Source organism: Gigantopelta aegis, chromosome 7 (assembly GCF_016097555.1).
Source record: "Gigantopelta aegis isolate Gae_Host chromosome 7, Gae_host_genome, whole genome shotgun sequence".
Lineage (NCBI taxonomy): Eukaryota > Metazoa > Mollusca > Gastropoda > Neomphalida > Peltospiridae > Gigantopelta > Gigantopelta aegis.
Window position 1 is genome coordinate 45,369,894 of NC_054705.1, and position 26,359 is coordinate 45,396,252.

The 26,359-nt window shown below is 37.0% G+C and overlaps 1 protein-coding gene across 1 annotated transcript in view; it reads right to left on the minus strand.

The window, feature by feature from the left end:
• Nucleotides 1–26,359, minus strand: part of LOC121377757 (protein scribble homolog) — a 130,043-nt gene that overhangs the window by 8,342 nt on the left and 95,342 nt on the right. The window contains exons 35-41 of the mRNA XM_041505844.1: nt 20,688–20,760; nt 18,992–19,048; nt 16,390–16,489; nt 14,717–14,731; nt 7,901–8,053; nt 5,043–5,164; nt 2,351–2,403 (exon numbers count right to left, since the gene is read on the minus strand). Coding sequence (XP_041361778.1) covers nt 2,351–2,403; nt 5,043–5,164; nt 7,901–8,053; nt 14,717–14,731; nt 16,390–16,489; nt 18,992–19,048; nt 20,688–20,760 — 573 coding nt within the window. The remainder of the gene's footprint in view (nt 1–2,350; nt 2,404–5,042; nt 5,165–7,900; nt 8,054–14,716; nt 14,732–16,389; nt 16,490–18,991; nt 19,049–20,687; nt 20,761–26,359) is intronic.

Genomic DNA, 26,359 nt, shown 5'->3' on the forward strand with positions numbered 1-26,359 from the left:
AGCAGAAAATGGAAAACACTGTGGCCATCTCCATGGCATTGCCGATTGTAGTGGGTAATTGCCAGGGGCCCGTTCCATGAAATGATCTTAGCCCTAAGATCACTGTATGTGCATGACTACCGTATGCCCTTATGATGATCTTAGCCCTAAGATCACTGTATGTGCATGACTACCGTATGCCCTTATGATGATCTTAGCCCTAAGATCACTGTATGTGCATGACTACCGTATGCCCTTATGATGATCTTAGCCCTAAGATCACTGTATGTGCATGACTACCGTATGCCCTTATGATGATCTTAGTGCTAAGATCACTTTGTGGAACGGGGTCCAGGGTTGTAAGATAACTAATTTTGAGATAACTGATAAGGTTAGAAAAATATAAATCACGCCTAGGACTACTGGTTACCAAAGAATTTGAAATATTGTCCCCTGTAAAAACATGCAGTTAGTGTTGTTTAATAATTCTATTAGTACAGAAGGTAGCAGTGATAGTAATAATTCTATTAGTACAGAAGGTAGCAGTGATAGTAATAAAACTGAAGCTCTAACAATGGGTTATATAAATATTTTGATAAAGAATTAATTGAAATAAACATCAAACAAAGTACCAGGGTCGCATAGCTTGCAGTTTTTAACTAAAAGTATGTACAGATGACTATATGTGTCAAAGACCCATTTCGGCTATTTCTCGTTCCACACTGGTACATGTATACCAAAGGCTGTGGTATGTGCTATCCTGTCTGTGGGATGATGCATATAAAAGATCCCAAGTTGCTACTAATACAAAAATGTAGCGGGTTTCATCTCTTAGACTATATGTCAAAGTTACAAAATGTTTGACATCCAATAGCCAACGATTAATAAAATAAATGTGCTCTAGTGGTGTCGTTAAACAAAACAAACTTAAAACGGAGTTTGCAGCCATCCAATCAATCAACCATTTGACTCGAACTTACATCCACTGAAGGTTCAAGCATGACTGTCTTGGGCACATCTTTCGAGACTCCCCGGTGGATGTGTCCACGACAGGTTGCAGCCAGTCACAGCCAGTGCTTCACGACTGGTATATCAAAGATTGTGGTATGTACTATCCTGTCTATGGGACTGTGCTTATAAAAGATCCCTTGCTGCTAATTGAAAAGAGTAGTCCATGAAGTGGTGACAGCGGGTTTCCTCTCTCAATATCTGTGTGGTCCTAAACCACATGTGTGCCACGACACCATTAGAGCACATTGATTTATTAATATGCGCTGATTAAGTAAATATGTGTAACTTCAAGCTGACCACGAACATGGCACTTTGAAGATGAAACTAAATACACTGAATGACTCTTCTAAGCTTTCATGTACCTCGAAGAATTCTTTTTTATTTATTTTTTTCATGCTGAAGATTGACAAACGTAATGTTGAATAAATGTGGGAAAACCCCTGCCAAAGTACAAAAAATTAAATTTTGATTCTTAAAAAATAATTTTACATAGATCTACATCATGTTGTAAATATACAAGCCAAAAGATTTTGTCATGCCTTTGATAATAAAAGAAATAATATCGATTCTGCCTTTCTGTTAGAAAAATTGGGATTACTACTTTTAATTAGTGATTAAGACTAGTTACAAACATGTTTTACATCTTTCAGAATAATTGTAGCCTTTACATCTTTTGTAAATGGAAAGTAAAGACATTGCTTGTTATTTATCATTTAGTAAATCAAAGTTCAAAAATACACTATTTTTGTGCTATTTACTTAAAAGGATAGTATTAATGAATTCCCATTGGCAACTTTGACCTTGTTTTTTCTCATAGACAGTCACAAATTTCATAGTTTATGAAAAAGATCATTTGTAAATTAGAATATTTAATAACAATTTGGAGGTACTTGTAAATTGTATGTTTCTGAAAGATTTTTAAAACAAAATTTCAAATAAAATTTGGCTATCATTTTCAATATTCCGGTACATGAAAGAAAAGACTTGTGCCATAATACTTTTAACTTAGTACTGACACTCCTACTAGACTACTAGATAATTCAAAACAAATTCAAAACAAACTGCAAGCAATTTGAGTGTGTCTAAACTCTTTGAACTTTGAACATTATAAATGTATGCTAGAGTTTTGTAAGCACAATCACTACATGTTAATAGTTAAGGGCAGCAGTGAAATAAAAACACACAGTTAAATACTGTTAATAACAATCGACTAAAACTAAATTAGTAATTGTTAATAGTTATATCATGCAGCTGGCCAATATAGTGGATATATACTTTGCTTTGATTAAAATATTTGTTGTATAATAAAAAAGAAAATATTTTTGCAAAGGGGAGACCACTCTATTTGGGCTTTACAAACCTGACAGTTCTTTTGGCCATTTTCATTAGAATGATTTGAATCCACATCGTCATCTAGGGAAGAAAATTTGCCATTAGGATATTTTTTCCCCAACAATCTGCTGTTCTCGAACCCAACTGAATAGACCACAATTATTATTGATTAATGAACTATTAACTTGCGCCACACAGAGTCACATCATATTTTTCTTGTTTTCTCGTAAAAGAACAAAGAAAATAAGAATAATAAAGATCTGACAAACAAATATTATATAAATAAATGTATTCATCACCGATAATTGTTGCTATGGTAACATGCTTGTGTGCAGGAGTGTTCTCGGGACCGAAACCTCCTCTGCTCAAACAATTAGTTTTTTTAAAATATATTTTTCGACTGAGCACGATTCAACTCAACCCCCTATAAACTTCGATTACCCTTCCGTTAAAATTCCTGCACACATACCTGGGTAAGTAATAAAATGGCAATGCTTATAATGCACTCAGTATCATGCTATGCTCACACACACTCAGCCATTCTAAAGAAACACATGGCAACTTCAAATAGCGTGCAGACATAATAAGTCACAAATAAACATGACGAGAAAATACTTTTCACTGCAATTCACTAAGCAAGCAAAAAAACCTAAATAAATATCCTCCCCTACCCCCTACCAAATTTTATTTATAGGGGTATGGTGTTACCTGTGAAGGGGATATCTAGTGGACAATAAAGATGAATATACTGGGGGAGAGGTGTTACCTGTGAAGGGGATATCTAGTGGACAATAAAGATGAATATACTGCGGGAGGGTGTTACCTGTGAAGGGGATATCTAGTGGACAATAAAGATGAATATACTGGGGGAGGGGTGTTACCTGTGAAGGAGATATCTAGTGGACAATAAAGATGAATATACTGCGGGAGGGTGTTACCTGTGAAGGAGATATCTAGTGGACAATAAAGATGAATATACTGGGGGAGAGGTGTTACCTGTGAAGGGGATATCTAGTGGACAATAAAGATGAATATACTGCGGGAGGGTGTTACCTGTGAAGGGGATATCTAGTGGACAATAAAGATGAATATACTGGGGGAGGGGTGTTACCTGTGAAGGAGATATCTAGTGGACAATAAAGATGAATATACTGAGGGAGGGGTGTTACCTGTGAAGGGGATATCTAGTGGACAATAAAGATGAATATACTGGGGGAGGGGTGTTACCTGTGAAGGGGATATCTAGTGGACAATAAAGATGAATATACTGAGGGAGGGGTGTTACCTGTGAAGGAGATATCTAGTGGACAATAAAGATGAATATACTGGGGGAGGGGTGTTACCTGTGAAGGGGATATCTAGTGGACAATAAAGATGAATATACTGAGGGAGGGGTGTTACCTATGAAGGGGATATCTAGTGGACAATAAAGATGAATTCACTGGGGGAGGGGTGTTACCTGTGAAGGTGATATTTAGTGGGCAGTAAAGATTAATTTATTGGGGGAGGGGTGTTACCTGTGAAGGTGATATTTAGTGGGCAGTAAAGATGAATTTATTGGGGGAGGGGTGTTACCTGTGAAGGGGATATCTACAGTGGGCAGTAAAGATGAATTTATTGGGGGAGGGGCGTTACCTGTGAAGGGGATATCTACAGAGGGCAGTAAAGATGAATTTATTGGGGGAGGGGTGTTACCTGTGAAGGTGATATTTAGTGGGCAGTAAAGATTAATTTATTGGGGGAGGGGTGTTACCTGTGAAGGGATATCTACAGTGGGCAGTAAAGATGAATTTATTGGGGGAGGGTGTTACCTGTGAAGGTGATATCTACAGAGGGCAGTAAAGATGAATTTATTGGGGGAGGGTGTTACCTGTGAAGGCGATATCTACAGAGGGCAGTAAAGATGAATTTATTGGGGGAGGGTGTTACCTGTGAAGGGGATATCTACAGAGGGCAGTAAAGATGAATTTATTGGGGGAGGGTGTTACCTGTGAAGGGGATATCTACAGAGGGCAGTAAAGATGAATTTATTGGGGGAGGGTGTTACCTGTGAAGGCGATATCTACAGAGGGCAGTAAAGATGAATTTATTGGGGGAGGGTGTTACCTGTGAAGGGGATATCTACAGAGGGCAGTAAAGATGAATTTATTGGGGGAGGGTGTTACCTGTGAAGGGGATATCTACAGAGGGCAGTAAAGATGAATTTATTGGGGGAGGGTGTTACCTGTGAAGGGGATATCTACAGAGGGCAGTAAAGATGAATTTATTGGGGGAGGGTGTTACCTGTGAAGGGGATATCTACAGAGGGCAGTAAAGATGAATTTATTGGGGGAGGGTGTTACCTGTGAAGGCGATATCTACAGAGGGCAGTAAAGATGAATTTATTGGTGGAGGGGTGTTACCTGTGAAGGCGATATCTACAGAGGGCAGTAAAGATGAATTTATTGGGGGAGGGTGTTACCTGTGAAGGGGATATCTACAGTGAACAGTAAAGATCAGCCTATTGGAGGGTGGGGGTGGGAAGGGTGTGACCTGCAAAGGTGATATCTGCAGTGGACAGTAAAGGTGAGTTCATTGGGTGTGGGAGGGGTGTTACCTGTGAAGGTGATATCTACAGTGGAAAGTAAAGATGAATTTATTGGGGGAGGGGTGTTACCTGCGAAGGTGATATCTACAGTGAACAGTAAAGAAGAGTTCATTGGGTGTGGGAGGGGTGTTACCTGCGAAGGCGATATCTACAGTGGACAGTAAAGATGAGTTTGTTGACGCGTCTTTAGACATTTCCTGTGCGCGGACTATCACTGCTTGTGCTTTGACCGCATCTGCCTCCAGAGACTTCATTCTGTGAAAAACACACCACATGTCAAGTTACTCAACAGGTAATAACACATACACCAGGGCTGTACCTACTGTAAAACATGGGACTGTGGGATTCAGGCAATAAAACAGAAAGACAATCAGTTGACAGCAATACAGTGCTGTTTCCTATTGTAGAAAAAACGGTACTTTTAGTATTACACTAAAAAGGGCACTTTTCCATAACCCACCCCCAACCCCTTGTCACCCTGGAGACGTTCATTCTTCAAGTCCCCACTGAAACATGTCTCGGGTCGTCTTCAACATACAATATGAAAAAACAATACCAAGCTTCTATATATAATATTAATAACAAGAACAATAATTACAATTATTACATATAACAACAAAATCAATTATTAATAGTCACTCTTTAGAAAGTAGCATCAAACGAAGGCAAGTAATCTTGCTTAGAAAGTAGTATCGAACGAAGGCAAGTAATCTTGCTTAGAAAGTAGTATCAAATCGACACATAGAATTACCCCATAAACAAGTCTTTCCGTTTACACATACACAGAAGAGAGAAAAGGGCTTCAACGAACATCCACTGCTAATATTAATAAAATCTGCATATTCCCTGTATTTTAAGTCTTTATTACTTCTGCTACACTCTTTCCATTAGCAGCAAGAGTTCTTTTATATGCACTTCTCCAGGCAGGATTGGACAGCACATTACCATGGCTTGTGATATACCAGTCATGGCGCACTGGTTGGAACAGGAAAACCCCTAACCCCAACTGATCCACCAAAAGGTTTCCATCTTACGACCAAAGCTCCCCTGGCGAATGCTCTACCAACTGAGTTAAATACCACCCACATCAACAATATATATATTACATATAAATGCAAGTAAAACAATTTCACCCCCCCCCCAAAAAAAACAAAAACCCAACCCATTTATTGTGACCTGAAATTGTAATATTAACTGCATTTTGACCGATTAAAATTGATCATCAGGTGTATAATGACAAGAAAAAATAAATGTCAAGCAAGAAATCACAAAAAACATTAAGACAAAACACACACACACACACAACACGTCTACAAGAACAAATGTTTTAAAAACAACATCCTGACTAATTACATGTAAGATTGGTCCAAGATTGTTCATAGAGATTAGGGTGATGGGTGCAGGGTGGTAAATTTAATACCTACCATTTAATGAAATTTAAAAAAAAAGAGTTTGATTCAACTACCCTCCCACTCTGAAAAAAAACAACCCAACCCAGTTGTCTCCCCTTCACCCTAGATGTAAGCATTTCCGGGTTATTTTGAAGTAAAAAAAATATATATATATAAAAAAATAAAAATAAAATAATAATAATAATAAACTAATTGTAAACAAAATAAAACATTTATTCAAATGAAATTCATAAACAAATTGTTTTAAACAGACATTTGGGGAATTTAAATAGTTTATGTCTTTTTTACTTTTTGGATGACTGGAAATTCTTAATACACTGTAGTTTAATTAAATTATTTTAGTTTAGTCATAATATCATTGATTTTTTCCTTGTATCCTTTGTTTTTTAAATGGCAAAAACTGTAACCCTTTTATTTACAGAATTAAAAACAAAGAAACCAATTATTTGCATGAATGGCCCACCAAAGGTTTTTCGTAATTTATGCCATGTTCGCAAACCAAGGGTTCTATTTTGTAGCAATACTCCACATATACACTTGACATACACAGCCAGGTTTTACGGTGTTGGAAGTACTTACTGACAACATCGGTTTGAAATACTTGTTGTGTCCCTCGCGTAATGGCATTGCTGACCAGTCTTAGCATACTGGGTAGGTAACATTTAAGAAAAACGTTGAACAAAACCACTAGAGCACCTTTATTTTTTAATGATCAACCACTGAATGTCAAACATTTGGTCATTGTGACACATCAGAAGAAACCTGCAACATTTCTTTCATTAGTAGTTATATATGAACTTTTCTGCAGACAGGACAGCACATACCAGGACCTTTGATATGCCAGTCATAGGGCACTGGTTGACATGGGGTGGTGGTGGTGGTGGTGGAATAATGGTTCCACCAAGGGGATTTGATCCTTTGACACAAGCACCTCAGGCAAATAAAAAAAAGAAAAAGAGTTTTACTTAACGACACCACTATAGCACATTGATTTATTAATCATCAGCTATTAGATGTCAAACATTTCGTAATTTTTTACACAGAGCCTTAGAGAGGAAACCTGCTACATTTTCCCATTAGTAGCCAGGGATCTACACCTCAGGCAAGTATATTATAGTACAGATTTGCAAAGATACGTCATTCATAAAATTCAAACATACGATAAGTTACAGGTATGTGTGCTTTTCTGTTCTGGTCAACACATGGGGAAAACACACGGACACAGCGAATGTCATTTACCATGGTAACCAAAAGGTAACAAGCAACACAATTTGAAACCCCTGCAGTTGCCCACGGCAATCTGCAATCTCATAGAGATTGCCGTGGGGTTGTTAATTCTCCACGGCACTTTTTGCCTTGGGACTATATTAAGGATTGTTTTCAAAGGCAATTTTCTTTTGCCTTGGACATTTTCTTAATTGCAGGGGTTGACTTGTGCAACAAGTCTTGCTGCATCCAATAAAACTGAACCACTTCTGACACCAAAAAAATGTGACTGTGTACCAAACGTTACGTATGGAATATCATCACAGAGTAAGAAACCGTTGGCTTGCGAAGACGAACTGTACGCAAGACAGACCTGGCTTTACGCCAAGCGGCTCGTTTTTCGGCCTGCAGTTCCCGCTCTTCCTGGGGTGACAATTTCTCCCCCTCGGGCGAGCCGTGTTCCAGTTTAATCCGGTCCGACAGGCGCTTTTCGGCTTTGGCTGTTCTGACAGTGGTACTTCCGGGACTACGATGTAATGAGAAATTTCAAACACCATCACTTGACCGCATGGCAATATTCAAAACAAAGTCTTTGAAACTATTCCCAATAAAGAATTTGCCTTTCTAAACCATTTCTATACTAAGAGAAAAAAAAGCAGCACTACTTCAAGCTAAAAGCTACCTCAACCCAATTTTCCATTTTTACAGGAAGTGCCTCCATTTGTAACAGGAAGTGAATCCATTTGTAACAGGAAGTGCATCCATTTGTAATTTTAAAATGATGGTAGTTGTATTAATTACTAATACTTTTAATAAGATGTACATCCAATACCACAATCTATTTATGGGGAAGGGGAAGGGGGGGGGGGGATTTTTAGCAGAAATAAAATGTTAATCTGTTACAAAATTGAAAGGTGCTTTTATTAATATGATATAAAATTAAAAATAATTGTAAAAAACCATAAACAGAACAACAAGAAAGATTTATATGGATTGTGAGAGTAAATGGTTAGAAACTAACAACTACAGTAACTGAATACATGTATGTAGATTTGTGCACAGTGATTAGTCAATATAACAAATTCAAAGAAATAAATATAATTATACTGCAAATGCTAAGGGTTAGAAGATAAGATGCTGAAATTTAGTGTTATATATGGATTACACAGAAAAAAAGAGAAGATTCTTCATAAAAAACCCAAAACCCTTGAACAATTTAAAACAAAGAATTTTTTTACAAATTACCAGACTATTTTAATATGAGGAAACATTTTGTTAGTATCGTGTCACAATTTGTGACAAGTTTCAGAGATTGCTACACAATTTGTGACAAGTTTCAGAGATTGCTACACAATTTGTGACAAGTTTCAGAGATTGCTACACAATTTTAAAACATTGAACAGTAGTTGCTAATCAACTATCAGTTGACTAGAAATGTCACTATAATTTAAATAAAAAAAAAAAAAATTCCGTAAACATACAAAAAAATCAAGCAAAAGCATGTTATACAATTACAATACTACTAATATTTTGTTTAAACCGTATACTTTTTTAAATGTTATTAATCATTTAACAGGCTTATAATTAACTCATGTATTCACAGAAAATGTTACACATTAAACAAATAAGTTCAACAAAGCTATAACTAAACAAAGTTAAACATAAAAGGAAATTCAAACCAAAAGATCATGACAGGTATAGGTATTAATTTAAAATCAATAAAAAAAAAGTAATAATTTTAATTTTAATTTTTTTAATTTTTAATTTTTTATAATTATTATGTAAAAAGATAAAAGCACTAATCTCCCATATTATTAGAGGTGTCCTTCTTGTGTGTATATGCTCATGTGTTTATAAACTACACAACCACAACTTGCATTTTCATCACCAATGGCTATCACCAGCCTCTGTGCACCATGCAAATCTTGTCCCCATTCTTGTAATACAACGTAACACATCTGACCCAACCCTGTCCACAAAGCTTTGATATGGCAAACACTGCATTTACATGGACCAACTTTATACATAACTCTATCAAAAGGCAAGGCAAAGCAAAACTAGATGATTATATTTAATGTGCTGAAGGCCCGATTAAAGTTGGCCATATGTGGCCCCTGTCACCCACCAAAACATCGGTATTCTACTGAACAAGAATTCTCAAGAATATCTTGACAGCCTTACCAAATTATATGTAATACTAGGCTCAGACTACCAACTGCCAGCACAAAGTTGACCAATTCCACGGTTGCACTGTAATTTCACCAACTCCCGACTTATGACGGAAAGGAAATGTTTTATTTAACGACACACTCAACACATTTTATTTACGGTTATATGGCGTCCGACATATGGTTAAGGACCACACAGATATTGAGAGAGGAAACCCGCTGTCGCCACTTCATGGGCTACTCTTTTCGATTAGCAACAATGGATGTTTTATATGCACCATCCCACAAACAAGATAACACATACCACAGCCTTTGATATACCAGTCGTGGTGCACTGGCTGGAGCGAGAAATAGCCCAATGGGCCCACCAACGGGGATCGATCCCAGACTGACTGCGCATCAAGCAAACGTTTTACCACTGGGCTACGTCCCGTCCCGACTTATGACGGGCGCATTCAGACTAACAACTGGGAGTGTTCTTGAGTTGTAATGCTAATTGTTTTAATTGAATACGACGGCCGTCGAAGTCGAAGTCATAAGAGCGCTAAGACTTGCAACTGGATCGACAGTTGTAAGTCGTGAAAGCAGTGCTGGCAGTTGGTAGTCGGAGCCTAGCGTAAGGCTACAAAACAAGGGTAACAGTAAACTACCGTATATTGCCGTGTAAATTAGCTGACTTTTGAAGTCTAGAAACACTTTCCAAAAGAAGAGAGTCGGCTTATACACGGAGGCAACAAATTGGATCATAAAATTTTCGATCGAAAATACTCCTGACCGTCACTTATAAATTTTGATCAGACCCTTAGCCTTTCACAGATTATGTAACAATAATTTGTTCATAGTATAAATAAAACACCCCATCTTATTATGTAACAATAATTTGTTCATAGTATAAATAAAACACCCCATCATGCAATATTATGCAGTTTTTTCTTTTCTTGAATGCATTGTAAGTTTGATGAATAATAATAAAAAATTACTTGTTTTATTGTCATTTCAATGGTAAAAACATTCTTTCCAACTGTCCGCCATCTTTGTTTAACCTGTGCTGGGACCAGTCTTTCATATTGCAAATTTATGATACAAAACGGTGGTTTTTTCTTGAAACAAGTATTATATTTCTAATATTATTGTTTTGTTGGGAGGGTGCATTAAACTGTAAAGTAATGTCATAAATAAATTAAGCTCATTATTAACATCATCAACTAAAAAAACATAACATGAATTTCAGGACGATAATTACTCCCACTATTGTCACATGACCATACCATATCCAGTGAACTGCAGTCACGGACCACATGGTCTTTTGTTTCTGTGTGTGTGGAGGGGATTAAACATTCCTCAGTGATTTTATTTTTTGCTGTCAAGTGAATAAATTAGTTACTTGTGCAATGATATGTTGTTACAGCTCGAATTATTTATTTTTATGTTATGCTTTATCAGTTCTAAATTATTTTTCATGGCTTGGTAGATGTTAGCATTGCCGCATTGATTGCGATCGCGATTACCGTGTTTGTAATAATTAAAGGGAAAACAAATATAATGAACAAGAAAAGCACAAGTCTATTTGTTGACAGTATTATTGAAATCGATACAACATACAGCTGAACAAAAGATGACTTCGGCTTATACACAAGGCTGATGATTTTGTACTAGGTATTTAGGGTCAAACTAAGAGGTCAGCTTATTCAAGGAGTCGGCTAATACACGGCAATATACGGTAATTGTTTCAGAAAAACAGAACTATCTAAACTGACCTGTTTTAACAACAACTGTTTAGTGTTCTTAATTTCTTTATATAAATTTAAGTGTATAAATATATTTAACCACCCCCCCCCCCCCCCCCCCCCCCCCCCCCCCCCAAATCCTAAATAATACAGCCAAAGATTATCTAAACTTAATACAAATGTATATCTTTCAAAATCTAGTGCTATGATAATACAGTGAAATGCCTCTAAACCGGACACCTTTGGGACCAAGACAAATGTCTGGTTTTAAGAGGGATCCGGTTTCGAGAGGTTAAGTTCTGTTTTGGTTTCTAAAAAGGGATTCTGTAAAACATCCGGTTTTGATGGAATTCTGGTTTATAGAGGGTCCAATCTTGAGAGGTTCACTGTATAAATATTTAACACTTGTGTAGACAAACAGGCCAATGTATATATCTACGTGTATCATGCAGGTTTCGGCAATAACAACCAGCATGCTCACACAAAATGCACAAGTGACAACATGAAATCTTTATGCACCACAATAACATAGAACTACATATGTGTGTATATTCTCCAAAAACAAATTGAAGTATTTTTCATGAATCATCTTTACATTTGAGTAATTTAAAAAGAAATTTAAAAAATTTTAATGATTATAAAACCTCACAAAAAACCCCCCAAAACCATCCCAGCAGTGGAAGAGTTTTCTCAAAACAATCAGGCTACAGATTTCTGAAGCCATCTTAGCACTACGGTATTGTAAAACCGTTGTAAGCTATGTCACGACAACGCATGCCACAGCCTTCAATGGTTTTATGTTACTGCAGCCCTAAGATGGCTTTGGAAATCTTGAGCTCAGTACTGTAAGCATGTACAAAAGTGACTCGTTTTGCATGCATGTGAATAAAAACAACAAATGTTTGATTTACAAAAGGCAGGAAAACATCAATCTGTAATGAAATTGTTAATACATTCACAGACGAACTACTCAACAGCACACGTGATACGATAATAGAAATCCTATATACAGTACACAAACCAACTCTAAAGTCAGCTACAGGCTACCACCTAGATGGTTTCTAGTCGGTTTTACCAACTGCCTGAATAGGTATTATGTTTAACGACATCACTAGAGATAATAGAAATCCTATATACAGTACACAAACCAACACTAAAGTCAACTACAGGCTACCACCTAGATGGTTTCTAGTCGGTTTTACCAACTGCCTGGATAGGTATTATGTTTAAGGACATCACTAGAGACAATTGATTTATCAATCATTGGTTATTAGGTGTCGATAATCTGTCAATTCTGAGAGGAATAAGTCTTCAGAGAAAACCTGCTAAATCTTTCGATTAGTACATGAATAACTGCAGGGTTTCTGCCACAGGGTAAAACGGGTATCGTACCATACCCAATTTTTTGTTTGTTTTAAAGTTAACCTTTTGACAAAATTAATTACTCTAATCATTACTGTATGATTTTCTTAACCCTAACCCTAAACTTAACCCATTTTCTTTCTGGGTGAGGCCCCCCCCCCCCCCCCATACCACCTACTGTTCACTGTGGTTGCATTCAATTCCATAGCGCCATACCCAAAAATTTCTTTCTGGCACAAATACCCGAAACCGTAGTGGTATAGGGGCATGCTAAAAAGGTGCTAACTCTATCTCTCTCTGGCAGAAACACTGACAAAGGATGTTTAAAAAGTTAAAAGTTTCGTTCGTTTATCACCATTAGCTACTGGATACCAATCATTAAAGTTGGACAACCGAGTGTTTTAGACAGGGTTCGAAAAATCCATTACATCACAGTCCTGGCTGGTCAATTTGTGGTCGGGGCCCATATTTTTCGAAGCAATCTTAGCCTATGAAATCGTAAAACAATCGTAAGCTATGACATCACTTTGACTGTAGTGACAACACAACAGGGCTGTACCCTCCGTGGAGGGGGGGGGTGCAGAAGGGGCAGTTGCCCCCCTGAGAATCTCACCTTTTTTTTTTAACTCCAGAAAATAACATACACATCTAAGGGTTTAATTTGTAGGGTCTCATTTGTTTATAAAAAACGTAGTGCCCCCCCCCCCCCCCCCCAATTTTTTTGATCAGGGTATGGTCCTGCACAACCTACGATAGTTTTACGATTTCGTAGTACTAATACAGCTTCAAAAATCCGTAGCCTGTATTACAATCAATCTAATTAAAATTAGCTCCACTATTACATGTGGATCTAAAGACAGCCAGTTGGAGCTCATGTCCACCAATCAAAACCTTACTTGCAGAATCCTGCCAGTGATTTAAAAATAATTTGAAAACATTCCGAATTATCCTGAGGGTATACGACATGTTTCGTGTGAATTACGAATGCCTTAAAACATGTTTTATTTTATAAAATAAATAATTTGTAATGTAAAACTGAAGACTGATTTAGTTCTTTTTAATTTTATAAATAAATAAATAATTTTTAATGTAAAATTGAAGACTGATAACCCACCCTGTACGTATTGGTATGGTTCGCTGTACTGCGGCCACTAAATAGACTCTTCTGATATTTTTAGAATTTGTATGCTCCCAAATAACGTTATAAAAGGCGAAGTGTGATTGGTCAATATTTAAATTATTATTTACAGACGAAATGTTACCTGGACATTGGGGACTACGCAGTGTTGTTAGTTTTAAACCACTGGCAGGATTCTGCAAGTAAGGTTTGGATTGGTGGACATTAGCTCCAACTGGCTGTCTTTAGATCCACATGTAATAGTGGAGCTAATTTTAATTAGATTGTATTACAATGAATGATACATGGGGAACTAGCCAAAGCTGTAAGGATCAACTAGCGATATTTTCAAACATCTGTTACACTCCGTTTTAGAGAAAGGAAGGAAGGAAGGAAGGAAGGAAGGAAGGAAATGTTTTATTTAACGATGCACTCAACACATTTTATTTACGGTTATATGCCGTCGGACTGTTTTAAAGGAAGGAAGGAAGGAAATGTTTTATTTAACGACGCACTCAACACATTTTATTTACAGTTATATATGGTGTCGGACTATTTTAGAGGATGTTGGGAAATGAAAGTTAAAGTTTGTTTTGTTTAATGACACCACTAGAGCACATTGATTTATTGATGATGGGCACCTGGTTGAATTTAGAGGTGTGTCATGTACTGTAGTCTGTATAGACAAAACAAGAAATACCAGCAAATCTACAACTGGAATACGAAACACACACGAACATGCTAAGAAATGCAAAAATAAAAATAAAAATAAAAACACAAGTACTGAAAAAAGTAAGAAACAATTTACAAATTACCTTTTGGGTTCTAAACTGTTAAAGAAAAAATGACGACTCAAATTTATAATACATATTTTAGACTCTCAGCTGTATATTAGCAAAACATTCTGGCTCACAGATTAAAAAAAAAAAAGTTTAACATTAGTCGCTTTTTTCTCCAGACTGGATTTCTGTACATACTGTTGTACTTCGGTTATGAAAATTAAGAAAATGTCCACGGCAAAATAACCTGCCTTGCAACACAATTTGAATATACCGGGTAGTTGTGCTGTGGGGAATAAAAAATTTCACGGCATTGTCGATTATCGTGGGCAATTGCAGGGGTTGTTACGTGTAATGTTTAACGACACCCCACCACTAAAAATACATCGCCTATTGGGTGTCAAACGACACCACTAGAGCACATTGATTAATTAATCATCAGCTATTGGATGTCAAATATTTGGTAATTCTGACTCATGGTCAACAGAGGAAACCTGCTACATTTTTCCTAATGCAGCAAGGGATCTTTTATATGCATTTTCCCACAAACAGGAAAGCATTTGCCACAGCCTTTGACCAGTTGTGGTACATTGGTTGGAACAAGAAAAAACCCCAATCAGTTGAACGGATTCACCAAAGGTGGTTCGATTCTTACGGTTATATGGCGTCGGACATATGGTTATGGACCACACAGATATTGAGACAGGAAACCTGCTGTCACCACTTCATGGGCTACTCTTGTTGAATTAGCAGCAAGGGATCTTTTATATGCACCATCCTACAAACAGGATAGCACATACCACGACCTTTGATATACCAGTCGTGGTGCACTGGCTGGTATGAGCAATGGCCCACCAAATGGGATCTATCACAGACCTTGCAAGTTGAAAGGCCTATAATAAAGTGGTGAACTTGTGCTTAATCAATTTGTTTTTCAAAAGCAATAAAACATGTTTTTAATTTTTTTAAAGTTGCAGTTGAGAGTTAATATGGAGACCTGTGTAAATCAGAGGCAGATTCAAGTTGTGTGTTGAGAGTTAATATGGAGACCTGTGTAAATCAGAGGCAGATTCAAGTTGTGTGTTGAGAGTTAATATGGAGACCTGTGTAAATCAGAGGCAGATTCAAGTTGTGTGTTGAGAGTTAATATGGAGACCTGTGTAAATCAGAGGCAGATTCAAGTTGTGTGTTGAGAGTTAATATGGAGACCTGTGTAAATCAGAGGCAGATTCAAGTTGTGTGGTGAGCAGGGGACCAGCACCCCCCACCATTCCACTAATTATATTCAAGTGACTGGTTTTTTATATTTTTATTAAAATTTCAAATAAAAAAAATCATTGGTTTTCCCTTCTCACAAGTTAGTCTCCCTTCTTACAAGTAAAGCTGTATCCTAACCGGATGTGAGTGACTTAAGCAATGCGAGGGATTATTTTAGAAATCATTGATTTCCATTGCCATATCCTATGAAATCAATGATTTCCATTGCCGTATCCTATGAAATCAATGATTTCCATTGCCGTATTCTATGAAATCAATGATTTCCATTGCCGTATCCTATGAAATCAATGATTTCTAAAATAATCACTCGCGGTCGGTTAGGATACAGCTTTAGTCAATCCCCCCCCCCCCCCCCCCCCCCCAGTTCCCTCATAATGTTTCTTGGATCTAATCAGGTAAATATGGACTTGAAATAAGAACCGTGAACATACCTGGATAGGACTTGGTCGTAGTCTTGGTCGGCCGTGCTCTCCATGTTGCCTGAAACATACGAGAGAATCTCGCCCTGAGACATCTTCTTAGCTTTTTGTTCTGTTAGTCGAGACGGCGAGAGAGAGAGAGACACGCGCGGCAAGGCGAGACGGGGCGCAGGAAAGCAGGTGTTAGTACAAGCAGAACAAATTTCCCAGGGAAGGCAGCAGGTTAGTGTGTGAGGATGATGAAGAAAAAAGACAAGAAGTGAAAATGTTAATTAAAAGCATATTGTTATAAAGTGAGTAAAACATTGTGACCAGGGCTCACCCTGTGCATGGCCAAATTAGTCAGTTGCTAATTTTCATACAAAGTGACTACAACATTTAGTCTTAGACTAGTAAAATATTCTTTAGATGAATATTTTGTTCCAGTGTGAGCCCTGCGTCAGATAAAACTCTGTAACCTTACGAGGCCAGGATATCTCAAGATGGGAAAATGGTCCCATGACATCATTTTCAACTATTATTTTTAATCTCGAACCACAAACTATCTCGAGCTTGACTGTTTGGAAGTAAATGTTATGCAGTTTTGTTAGTGACTCAAGAGAATCAGACATAGAGGTAATTAAGTAATTTTAAGTACAAAAGATTTAAGGGAACTGAAAGTAACATTTATATCCGTTTCTTATTAGGTGTATACACAGGTAGTGAGGTACTTAGTTCATGTCTTGATACTGGCTCAGGGCTCGAACTTAAGAATTTGTCTCCCATGACAATTTTTAAAAGAATTGTCCATCGACGGCAATTTTGAGCCTGTCTATGGCAATTATTTTTTAAAGTGACATTTGCAGTAAATAAACCTGACTGAAAGGCTATCTTGTTATATGTAGACATCTTTTAAATGTGCAAATATTAAATATTGGCAGATAATGTACACCAGGTGTATACATTTCGCCATTGTTGAGGAACTTTACTTTGTGCCATCGGTGATGTTCTCTACCTACGGCAATTTATATCTCAACGACAGCAATTGCTGTTGGTGCCACCGTTAAGTTCATGCCCTGCTGGCTCCCAACCAATGTAAGGAATGTTTGTTTATCAACACCTCAGCACATTTTTAAAACTATGGCTATTTTGTCTAATATATATGTGTGGTTATTTGAACAGCTAGTTGAGAGAAAGACACATGACAAGCAAGCGATCCTTTATACATACTTTCATATACAAACATGACAACACATACCATGGCCTTTAATGCAGTAAGATTTTGTTTTGTTTTAAAGACACCTCTACAGCACATTGATTTATTAATCAGCTATTGGATGTCAAACACTGCATTTGTTTGTTTTGTTTAACGACACCACTAGAGCACATTGATTTATTAATCATCAGCTGTTGGATGTCAAACACTGCGTTTGTTTGTTTTGTTTAACGACACCACTAGAGCACATTGATTTATTAATCATCAGCTGTTGGATGTCAAACACTGCGTTTGTTTGTTTTGTTTAACGACACCACTAGAGCACTGATTTATTAATCATCAGCTGTTGGATGTCAAACACTCTGTTTGTTTGTTTTGTTTAACGACACCACTAGAGCACACTGATTTATTAATCATCAGCTGTTGGATGTCAAACATGCGTTTGTTTTGTTTAACGACACCACTAGAGCACACTGATTAATTAATCATCTGCTATTGATTGTCAAACAAACATTAGGTAATTGCGACATATAGTCCTAGAGAGGAAACCCGCTGAATTTTTCCATTAGTCGCAAGGGTTCTTTTACTGTATATGCACCATCCCACAGACAGGATAGCACATATCACGGCCTTTGACATACCAATCGTGGTGCATTGCCTGGAACGAGAAATAGCCCAATTGGTCCACTGACAGGGATCAATCCCAGACCGAGCAAACAAACGCTTTACCACTGGGCTATGTCCCACCCCATCTTGGGTGAGTGCTCCACAACTGAGCTATATCCCCCCTACACTGACACACATGACAAAACGACAGATTTACAACACAAGATTTATTTTCCTCTATTCAAAGTTTAGCTAAATAGCTTGTCTGTAAGTTAAAGTTTGTCTTGTTTATCGACACCACTAGAGTACACTGATTTATTAATCATTGGCTATTGGATGTCAAACATTGGGTTTGTTTGTTTTGTTTATCGACACCACTAGAGCACACTGATTTATTAATCACTGGCTATTGGATGTCAAACATTGGGTTTGTTTGTCTTGTTTATCGACACCACTAGAGCACACTGATTTATTAATCATTGGCTATTGGATGTCAAACATTAGGTTTGTTAGTTTTGTTTAACGACACTACTAGAGCACACTGATTTATTAATAATCAGCTATTGGATGTCAAACATTTAGTAACTTTAACTCGGGAGCCTTTAGATAAAAGCAGCAACACATTTCCCCCCACAGACAGGAATGCACGTACCATGGCCTCTGATATACCAGTCGTGGGGCACTGGTTGGAAAACGGGCAAGACCCCAATCAGAAAATGGGTCCACTGAGATAGGTGCTCTACCCAATGAGCCAGAACTTGTCCCCCCATAAACACGTACGACAAAACTACAGCTTTACAAAACAAGACTCACCTTCCTCTATTCGAAGTTTAGCTATCTCATGTTCAGCTAAATAGCTAAACTGCTTGTCTGTAGGCACGGGCAAAGAGAAAGCGACAGATCAGTAAGTAAGTTCTGTTATATAGAAAAGCAGCACAGTAAGGCATGGTTAGTCATTTTGAAATCAATCTACAAGGCCTCCACAAACTGCAGGAATGATCGTTTTTATTTGACGTAACTGACATAATTTGTATAAAATTTACTGAATGATCAACTGTGGCAACGACAAACCCTGATGTGAAAAAAATTGAGGTGTCTGTGTGTGTGTGTATGTGTGTGTATGTATCTATATGTGTGTGTGTGTGTCTGTGTGGGTGTGTGTATTTGTCTGTGTTTCTGTGTGTGGTTCTCTCTCTGCGTGTGTCTGTCTGTCGGTGTATGTCTGTGTGTGTGTGTCTGTGTATGTCTGTGCGTGTGTGTCTGTGTATGTCTGTGTGTGTGTGTCTGTGTATGTATGTGTGTGCGTGTGTGTGTCTGTGTGTGTGTGTGTTTAATTGCTCCTGCAAGTTAGATTATGTGGAGCCATTTAAGATATTACTGCATAGATACCATGTAAATTTATTTCTATTTATTTTCGTGCTTCTATCTAATTAAGGTTCAAGCACGCTGTCCTGAGCACACACCTCAGCTATCTGGGCTGTCTGTCCAGGACAGTGGGTTAGTTTTTAGTTGATTAGTGGTTAGTGAGAGCGAAGAGGGTGTTGTGGGCTTGCACCTACCCATTGAGTCGTTGAATTGGCTCTGGGTGGGAGCCGGTACCAGGCTACGAACCCTGTACCTACCAGCCTGTAGTCCGATGGCTTAATTCTGACAGTCAGTCATCAGAGAAAACCCGCTACATTTTTCCTAATGCAGCAAGGGATCTTTTATATGCACTTTTCCACAGATGGGATAGCACATACAATGGCCTTTGACCAGTTGTTGTGCACTGGTTGGTACGAGAAAAACCCAATCAGTCGAATGGATCCACTGAGGTGGTTTAATCCTGTGACACAAGCACCTCAAGCGAACACTCTACCAACTGAGCTAAATCCCACCCCTTGTCAAGACACCGATTCCAGTTAGAATACAAACAATGAGATGATGGTTAGTAAAGAGATGTTAGAAAAACCAGGATTGCAGTCAAAGGGAGATAACAAGGACAGCCACATAAATAGAATACCAGGGAAAATAATGCAATTTCACACAATGAAAGTCAAATATTACACATACATACATAAAATATACATATACATAAAATCTGGCCACATATTTTTCAAGCTATCTTAGCACTACGATATCGTAAAAGCGTTGTAGGCTATGACATCACTACGACACCCATCATAACCTGCCATGACTTTATGATATTGCAGTGCTAAGACTGCTTCGAAAATATAGGCCCAGGTTACAAACCCCCCCCCCCCCCCCCCCCCAAGTTGGACTTACCAAATATGATAATTTAAGCAAAAAGTGGTAATTAATGTGTAAGTTAATGGTAAAAACATTGTAACAGGCTAAATTATTTCACACTGCTGTGCAACTAAGGTCAGCATTTTTAAAAATCACTGAATGTTATTACGGTTAACGTAAGAATCAGATACAGCCATTTTGTAAGGGTCTTTTTAATTTTTATGTGGTAACTTTGTGCAAGTATCTGACCGTGTTTTATCAACAATGTTTAGCTACTCACTCTGTGTTTTTGGTAGATTTTGTTCATTGATTTCCTTCTCAAAAAATTTCTTCTTATCGCTGAATGTTAAATTCTGAAATAAAAAAATAAAATATAAATAAAACACGAGGAGGTGAGGATGTCTTTCCATTTTCAATAATTACTTTCCATTCTTGGAAAAAATGTTTTCAAGGAAAACCAAAAAACCCATCCACAAACACAACAGTGTAAGATATCACCCATTGTAGATGATTTTCATCTCCAACATCAGGGGTGGGAATTGATGAACTGTAAAAAAGAGGAAATCTAGAGAGGTCCCGGAATTTCTTGAAATCCTACTTTAAAAGGACGATTAAAATACAAGGAAACGCAATGTTCCATGAGAGGAAAACAGCTGATTCGAGGAGAATTCCCACCCCTGCAACATACATTGGAAATCACGTTTGAGATCTGTGATTGATTGTTCCATGGTGATAACCTCGAAGTCTCAGCCATAACATCCAATGAAATAATCACAACCGAAATTAAATGCTCTCCAACTGTCAACCAAATATCACAAATATGAAAAAAGATACAGGTATACTTGTTAGACACCCCACCACCAGTGTAGCAGTTATGTGTAGTTTCTGTAGACAACAGTTTTGTACGGTGTGTGGAAAATAAAAGTCCTCTAAGGTAAATTTTAGAGCATTATGAAACTAAAATATACCAGATTGACTAGCTGAATAATCACACACACTCTTGAAAAACATTCAGCGATACTGCAGTAGTTTTAGAGCATTATGAAACTAAAATATACCAGATTGACTAGCTGAATAATCACACACACTCTTGAAAAACATCCAGCGATACTGCAGTAGTTTTAGAGCATTATGAAACTAAAATATACCAGATTGACTAGCTGAATAATCACACATACTCTTGAAAAACATCCAGCGATACTGCAGTAGTTTTAGAGCATTATGAAACTAAAATATACCAGATTGACTAGCTGAATAATCACACATACTCTTGAAAAACATCCAGCGATACTGCAGTAGTTTTAGAGCATTATGAAACTAAAATATACCAGATGGACTAGCTGAATAATCACACATACTCTTGAAAAACATCCAACGATACTGCAGTAGTTTTAGAGCATTATGAAACTAAAATATACCAGATCGACTAGCTGAATAATCACACACTCTTGAAAAACATCCAGCGATACTGCAGTAGTTTTAGAGCATTATGAAACTAAAATATACCAGATTGACTAGCTAAATAATCACACACTCTTGAAAAACATCCAGCGATACTGCAGTAGTTTTAGAGCATTATGAAACTAAAATATACCAGATTGACTAGCTGAATAATCACACACTCTTGAAAAACATCCAGCGATACTGCACTAGTTTTAGAGCATTATAAAACTAAAATATACCAGATTGACTAGCTAAATAATCACACTCTTGAAAAACATACAGCGATACTGCAGTAGTTTTAGAGCATTATGAAACTAAAATATACCAGATTGACTAGCTGAATAATCACACACTCTTGAAAAACATCCAGCGATACTGCAGTAGTTTTAGAGCATTATGAAACTAAAATATACCAGATTGACTAGCTGAATAATCACCACTCTTGAAAAACATCCAGCGGTACTGCAGTAGTTTTAGAGCATTATGAAACTAAAATATACCAGATTGACTAGCTGAATAATCACACATACTCTTGAAAAACATCCAGCGATACTGCAGTAGTTTTAGAGCATTATGAAAGTAAAATATACCAGATTGACTAGCTGAATAATCACCAGACTCTTGAAAAACATCCAGCGGTACTGCAGTAGTTTTAGAGCATTATGAAACTAAAATATACCAGATTGACTAGCTAAATAATCACCAGACTCTTGAAAAACATCCAGCGATACTGCAGTAGTTTTAGAGCATTATAAAACTAAAATATACCAGATTGACTAGCTGAATAATCACACATACTCTTGAAAAACATCCAGCGATACTGCAGTAGTTTTAGAGCATTATGAAACTAAAATATACCAGATTGACTAGCTGAATAATCACACACTCTTGAAAAACATCCAACGATACTGCAGTAGTTTTAGGAGGTGATTTTCTATTTGACCTGCGAGCTATAAAAATTGACAGCTTTTTACTTTCTGCAGGCCTTTATTTCGAACCCTGTTTTTGGGCTATCCCTCCCTCCTCCCCTTTCTGTCCCTCCCTCCCTCCTCCCCTTTATCCCTCCCTTCCTCTTCTTTCTCTGTCCCTCTCTTCCTCCTCCCTAGCCCACTCTCTCCTCCCCTCCTCCTTTATCTGTCCCTCCCTCTCTCCTACCCCTCCCACTGTCCCTCTTTTTTCCTATCCCACTCTCTCTCTCTCTCTCTCTCTCCTGTCTCAACTGTCTATCTCTCACTTCCAGTGACTTTTGTTTATTCCCAGTTAGCAATTTACAAATATAAACTTATTATATTTCTGTGGCTTACAAAATATCTGTATTTGTAAAATGTAGAAGAGCCTTAACATATAAGCTTTTGTCGGTTAAAATTCCAACACTGCATATCTGACAGTCAATAAATATTGTTTAAATCAAGTAAATCAATAAACACATCTAGAACTACCATAATTTATATTACATAATGTGTCAGGAATCAACATAATGTTATAGTAACTTATACAGCTGGGGTTCTTGCTCTCAAAAGATAAGATTCTAATATATGATTAGCTGGTGAATCAATAAAATAGATGTACATACATTGTATATTATACATTACACACTCATATATTACATGAGTGGGCACCAACATAAAGTTATATGGTCGGGGTTCTTACTTTTAAATGATAACTTCCAAATGTTACGCTTAGCAACTAAGCAAATATCTGTAAATAATATATTACACATGTGGGACTACCATATTATAACACAATGTGTCAGTAGGTATCAACATAATGTTACGGAGACTCGATTCTTACTTTCAAATGACCAAGTCTAAATATACGATAAGCTGAGTTTGCAAATCAATACGTGAACATATATTATCGTATATGAGCTTGTGGAATGGAGATTTGTTTTCTGGGACAGACTTGAATATCTTGAATATATCCAGACGAAATCAATATATCAACATAACGTTGCACTGTATTTATTCAAGTTATAATATGAGATGTACTAAGTAGACTAGAGAGCAATCAAAAACATTAGTTATTTTTGTTGCTTATGTGCAACATAATTATTAAACAATTTATGCACAAATAGAACCTTATGTATCTATAGATGAGTACACATAATCCAGGGATGTGATGCCTATAGTTATTTACAAATATACATGTAAATAAAAGCTGATTTAAAAAAAAAAAAAATTACAAGCTGAACATTCTCTAGCATAGTTAAAATAAAGACAATTTTCATCATTTTGAATCAAACCCAGTGAGAATCATTTAAAGGAAAAAAAATAAAAATAAAAATAAATAAATAAAAGCTAAACAAAGAAAAAGGAGAAGCTAAAATCACTTAAAGGCTGAAAAAAGAGAAGAAAAAAGAGAAGAAAAAAACGAGAGAAAAGGAAAAAAAAAAACCCTAACACAGCCCAATATCATTGATGATGCCACTGACAAGTGTTGGACCAATAGAGAGCTACATACATGCTGTGACATGTGTGCATTGCATCATACAGCACCGGTATCCTACAGATCAATATACTATGATATCTACCAATGATCACTGCAGGTCATTATTGAACACACTATCTCACAAACTTAGTATCCACAATATGCAACCACAGCACCATCACTATAATGTATCGGTAATACATCAAACATCGGTGATGCGGAACAATTTTAAGGCACGACGGCAACAATCAGCTTCATGGCAACAATCAGCTTCACAGTTCGCCGCTAACTCCCCGTTCTTTAACACACACCCGTTTGTCTCCAGCTCCACATTGCACTGAACACAGACACATATATATACGTACACAAAACACACGTAGAAGCCTTTACTAAAAGACATGGAAAACATACCTCAACCATTGTGCAGTGCATACGCCGACCAACCGACTTGACAGTGAAGAAAAGTGTTGAATGTGCAGCTATGTAAAAAGATGAGGAAACCCGGAGTCTTTGTTCTCTCGGTCTCTGTCTCTCCCACACTGACACAGACTCACAGACAGAGTGGTCCAGTAAGGAGACACGTTAATATTCATCATTTTATTGATTATCCCTCGCAGACCAGCACAGTCAGCCAGCCAGCCACAGTGTGGATGCTGCCGATATATACATAAGGCTGTCTGAGTCATTAATGTTTCTGTGGGGAACGAGAGTTCTAAACGAGTGTGCGACGTCGTATTGATTCCCCCCAGCACTGTCTTCTGGTTATACCCACGATTCCAATGTCGTCATTTCATTATGTTTACACTCTCTTGCAAACTGCCTTATGAATGATGCTAAATGCACGTGTGTACAATTTACAAAGAAACAATATGGACATTTTAACAATTCCAAATATTTCTGTGTTGTTGTTTTTACAACTTGAAATATTGTAAATATCTGAGAGCTCGACACACTGGAAAGAGTTTTGCTTTAGCCATTTTTTTTATATGGAGAGTATTTCCTTGAAAATTACTGATATTTAAAAAATGGCTAATTTTATTTTATTACCAAAAAGTTAAGCTTGTTTTTGTTTAACGACTCCACTAGAGCACATTGATGTATTAATCATCGATACTGGATGTCAAACATTTTTAAGAGGAAACCTGCTACATTTTCCCATGAGTAGCAAGGGATCTTTTATATACTCCTTCCCACAAACAGGATAGCACATACCATGGCCTTGGATATACCAGTCGTGGTACCCTTATGATGTTAATACACAAAGACAGAATATGGACATTTTAACAATTCCTAATATTTCTGCTGTTTGTGTTTGTTTGTTTTCAACTTGAAATAATTGTAAATACATCAGTGCTCATACTGGAAATATTTTGTTTCAGCCACTTTTCAGATATGGAGAGTATTTCAATGCAAATGATTAAAGAAGTGGCTAATTTAAAAAAAAAAAAAAATTTATTAGCCTCATGCTAAATGTGGTATGCTAGCCACTTTGGAAGAAAATTTGCAATTGGCTAATTTGAAAATAGGCAAGGTAAGACCTAGTACCTATGACTCCATGTCATACGGTAATTTCATCATGTGGCAGTTTTCTTTCAACTTTAAACAATTGTAAATACCTATGACGCCATGTCATATGGTAATTTCATCATGTGGCAGTTTTCTTTCAACTTTAAACAATTGTAAATACCTATGACATATGTCATAATATCATCATGTGGCAGTTTTCTTTCAATTTGAAACAATTGTAAATACTTATGACACACATGTCATAACTTCTTCATGTGGCGGTTTTCTTTCAACTTTAAACATTTGTAAATACCTATGACTCCATGTCATAATTTCATCATGTTTGCATTTCCTTATACACTCTCTTACGAAGCTAACAATACATGGGTGCACAGACACAATATGAAAATTTTAACAATTTAAAATATGTCGCTCTTGTTACTGTGCTTTTTTCATCTTACAGAAATTGTAAATAAGATGATTGTCAGATTCTCCCCCCCCCCCCCCCCCTTAAATCGGAAGCAGACAGAGATAATCTGTGTAAATATACAATTTTTGTGATAGTTAAAACAGACA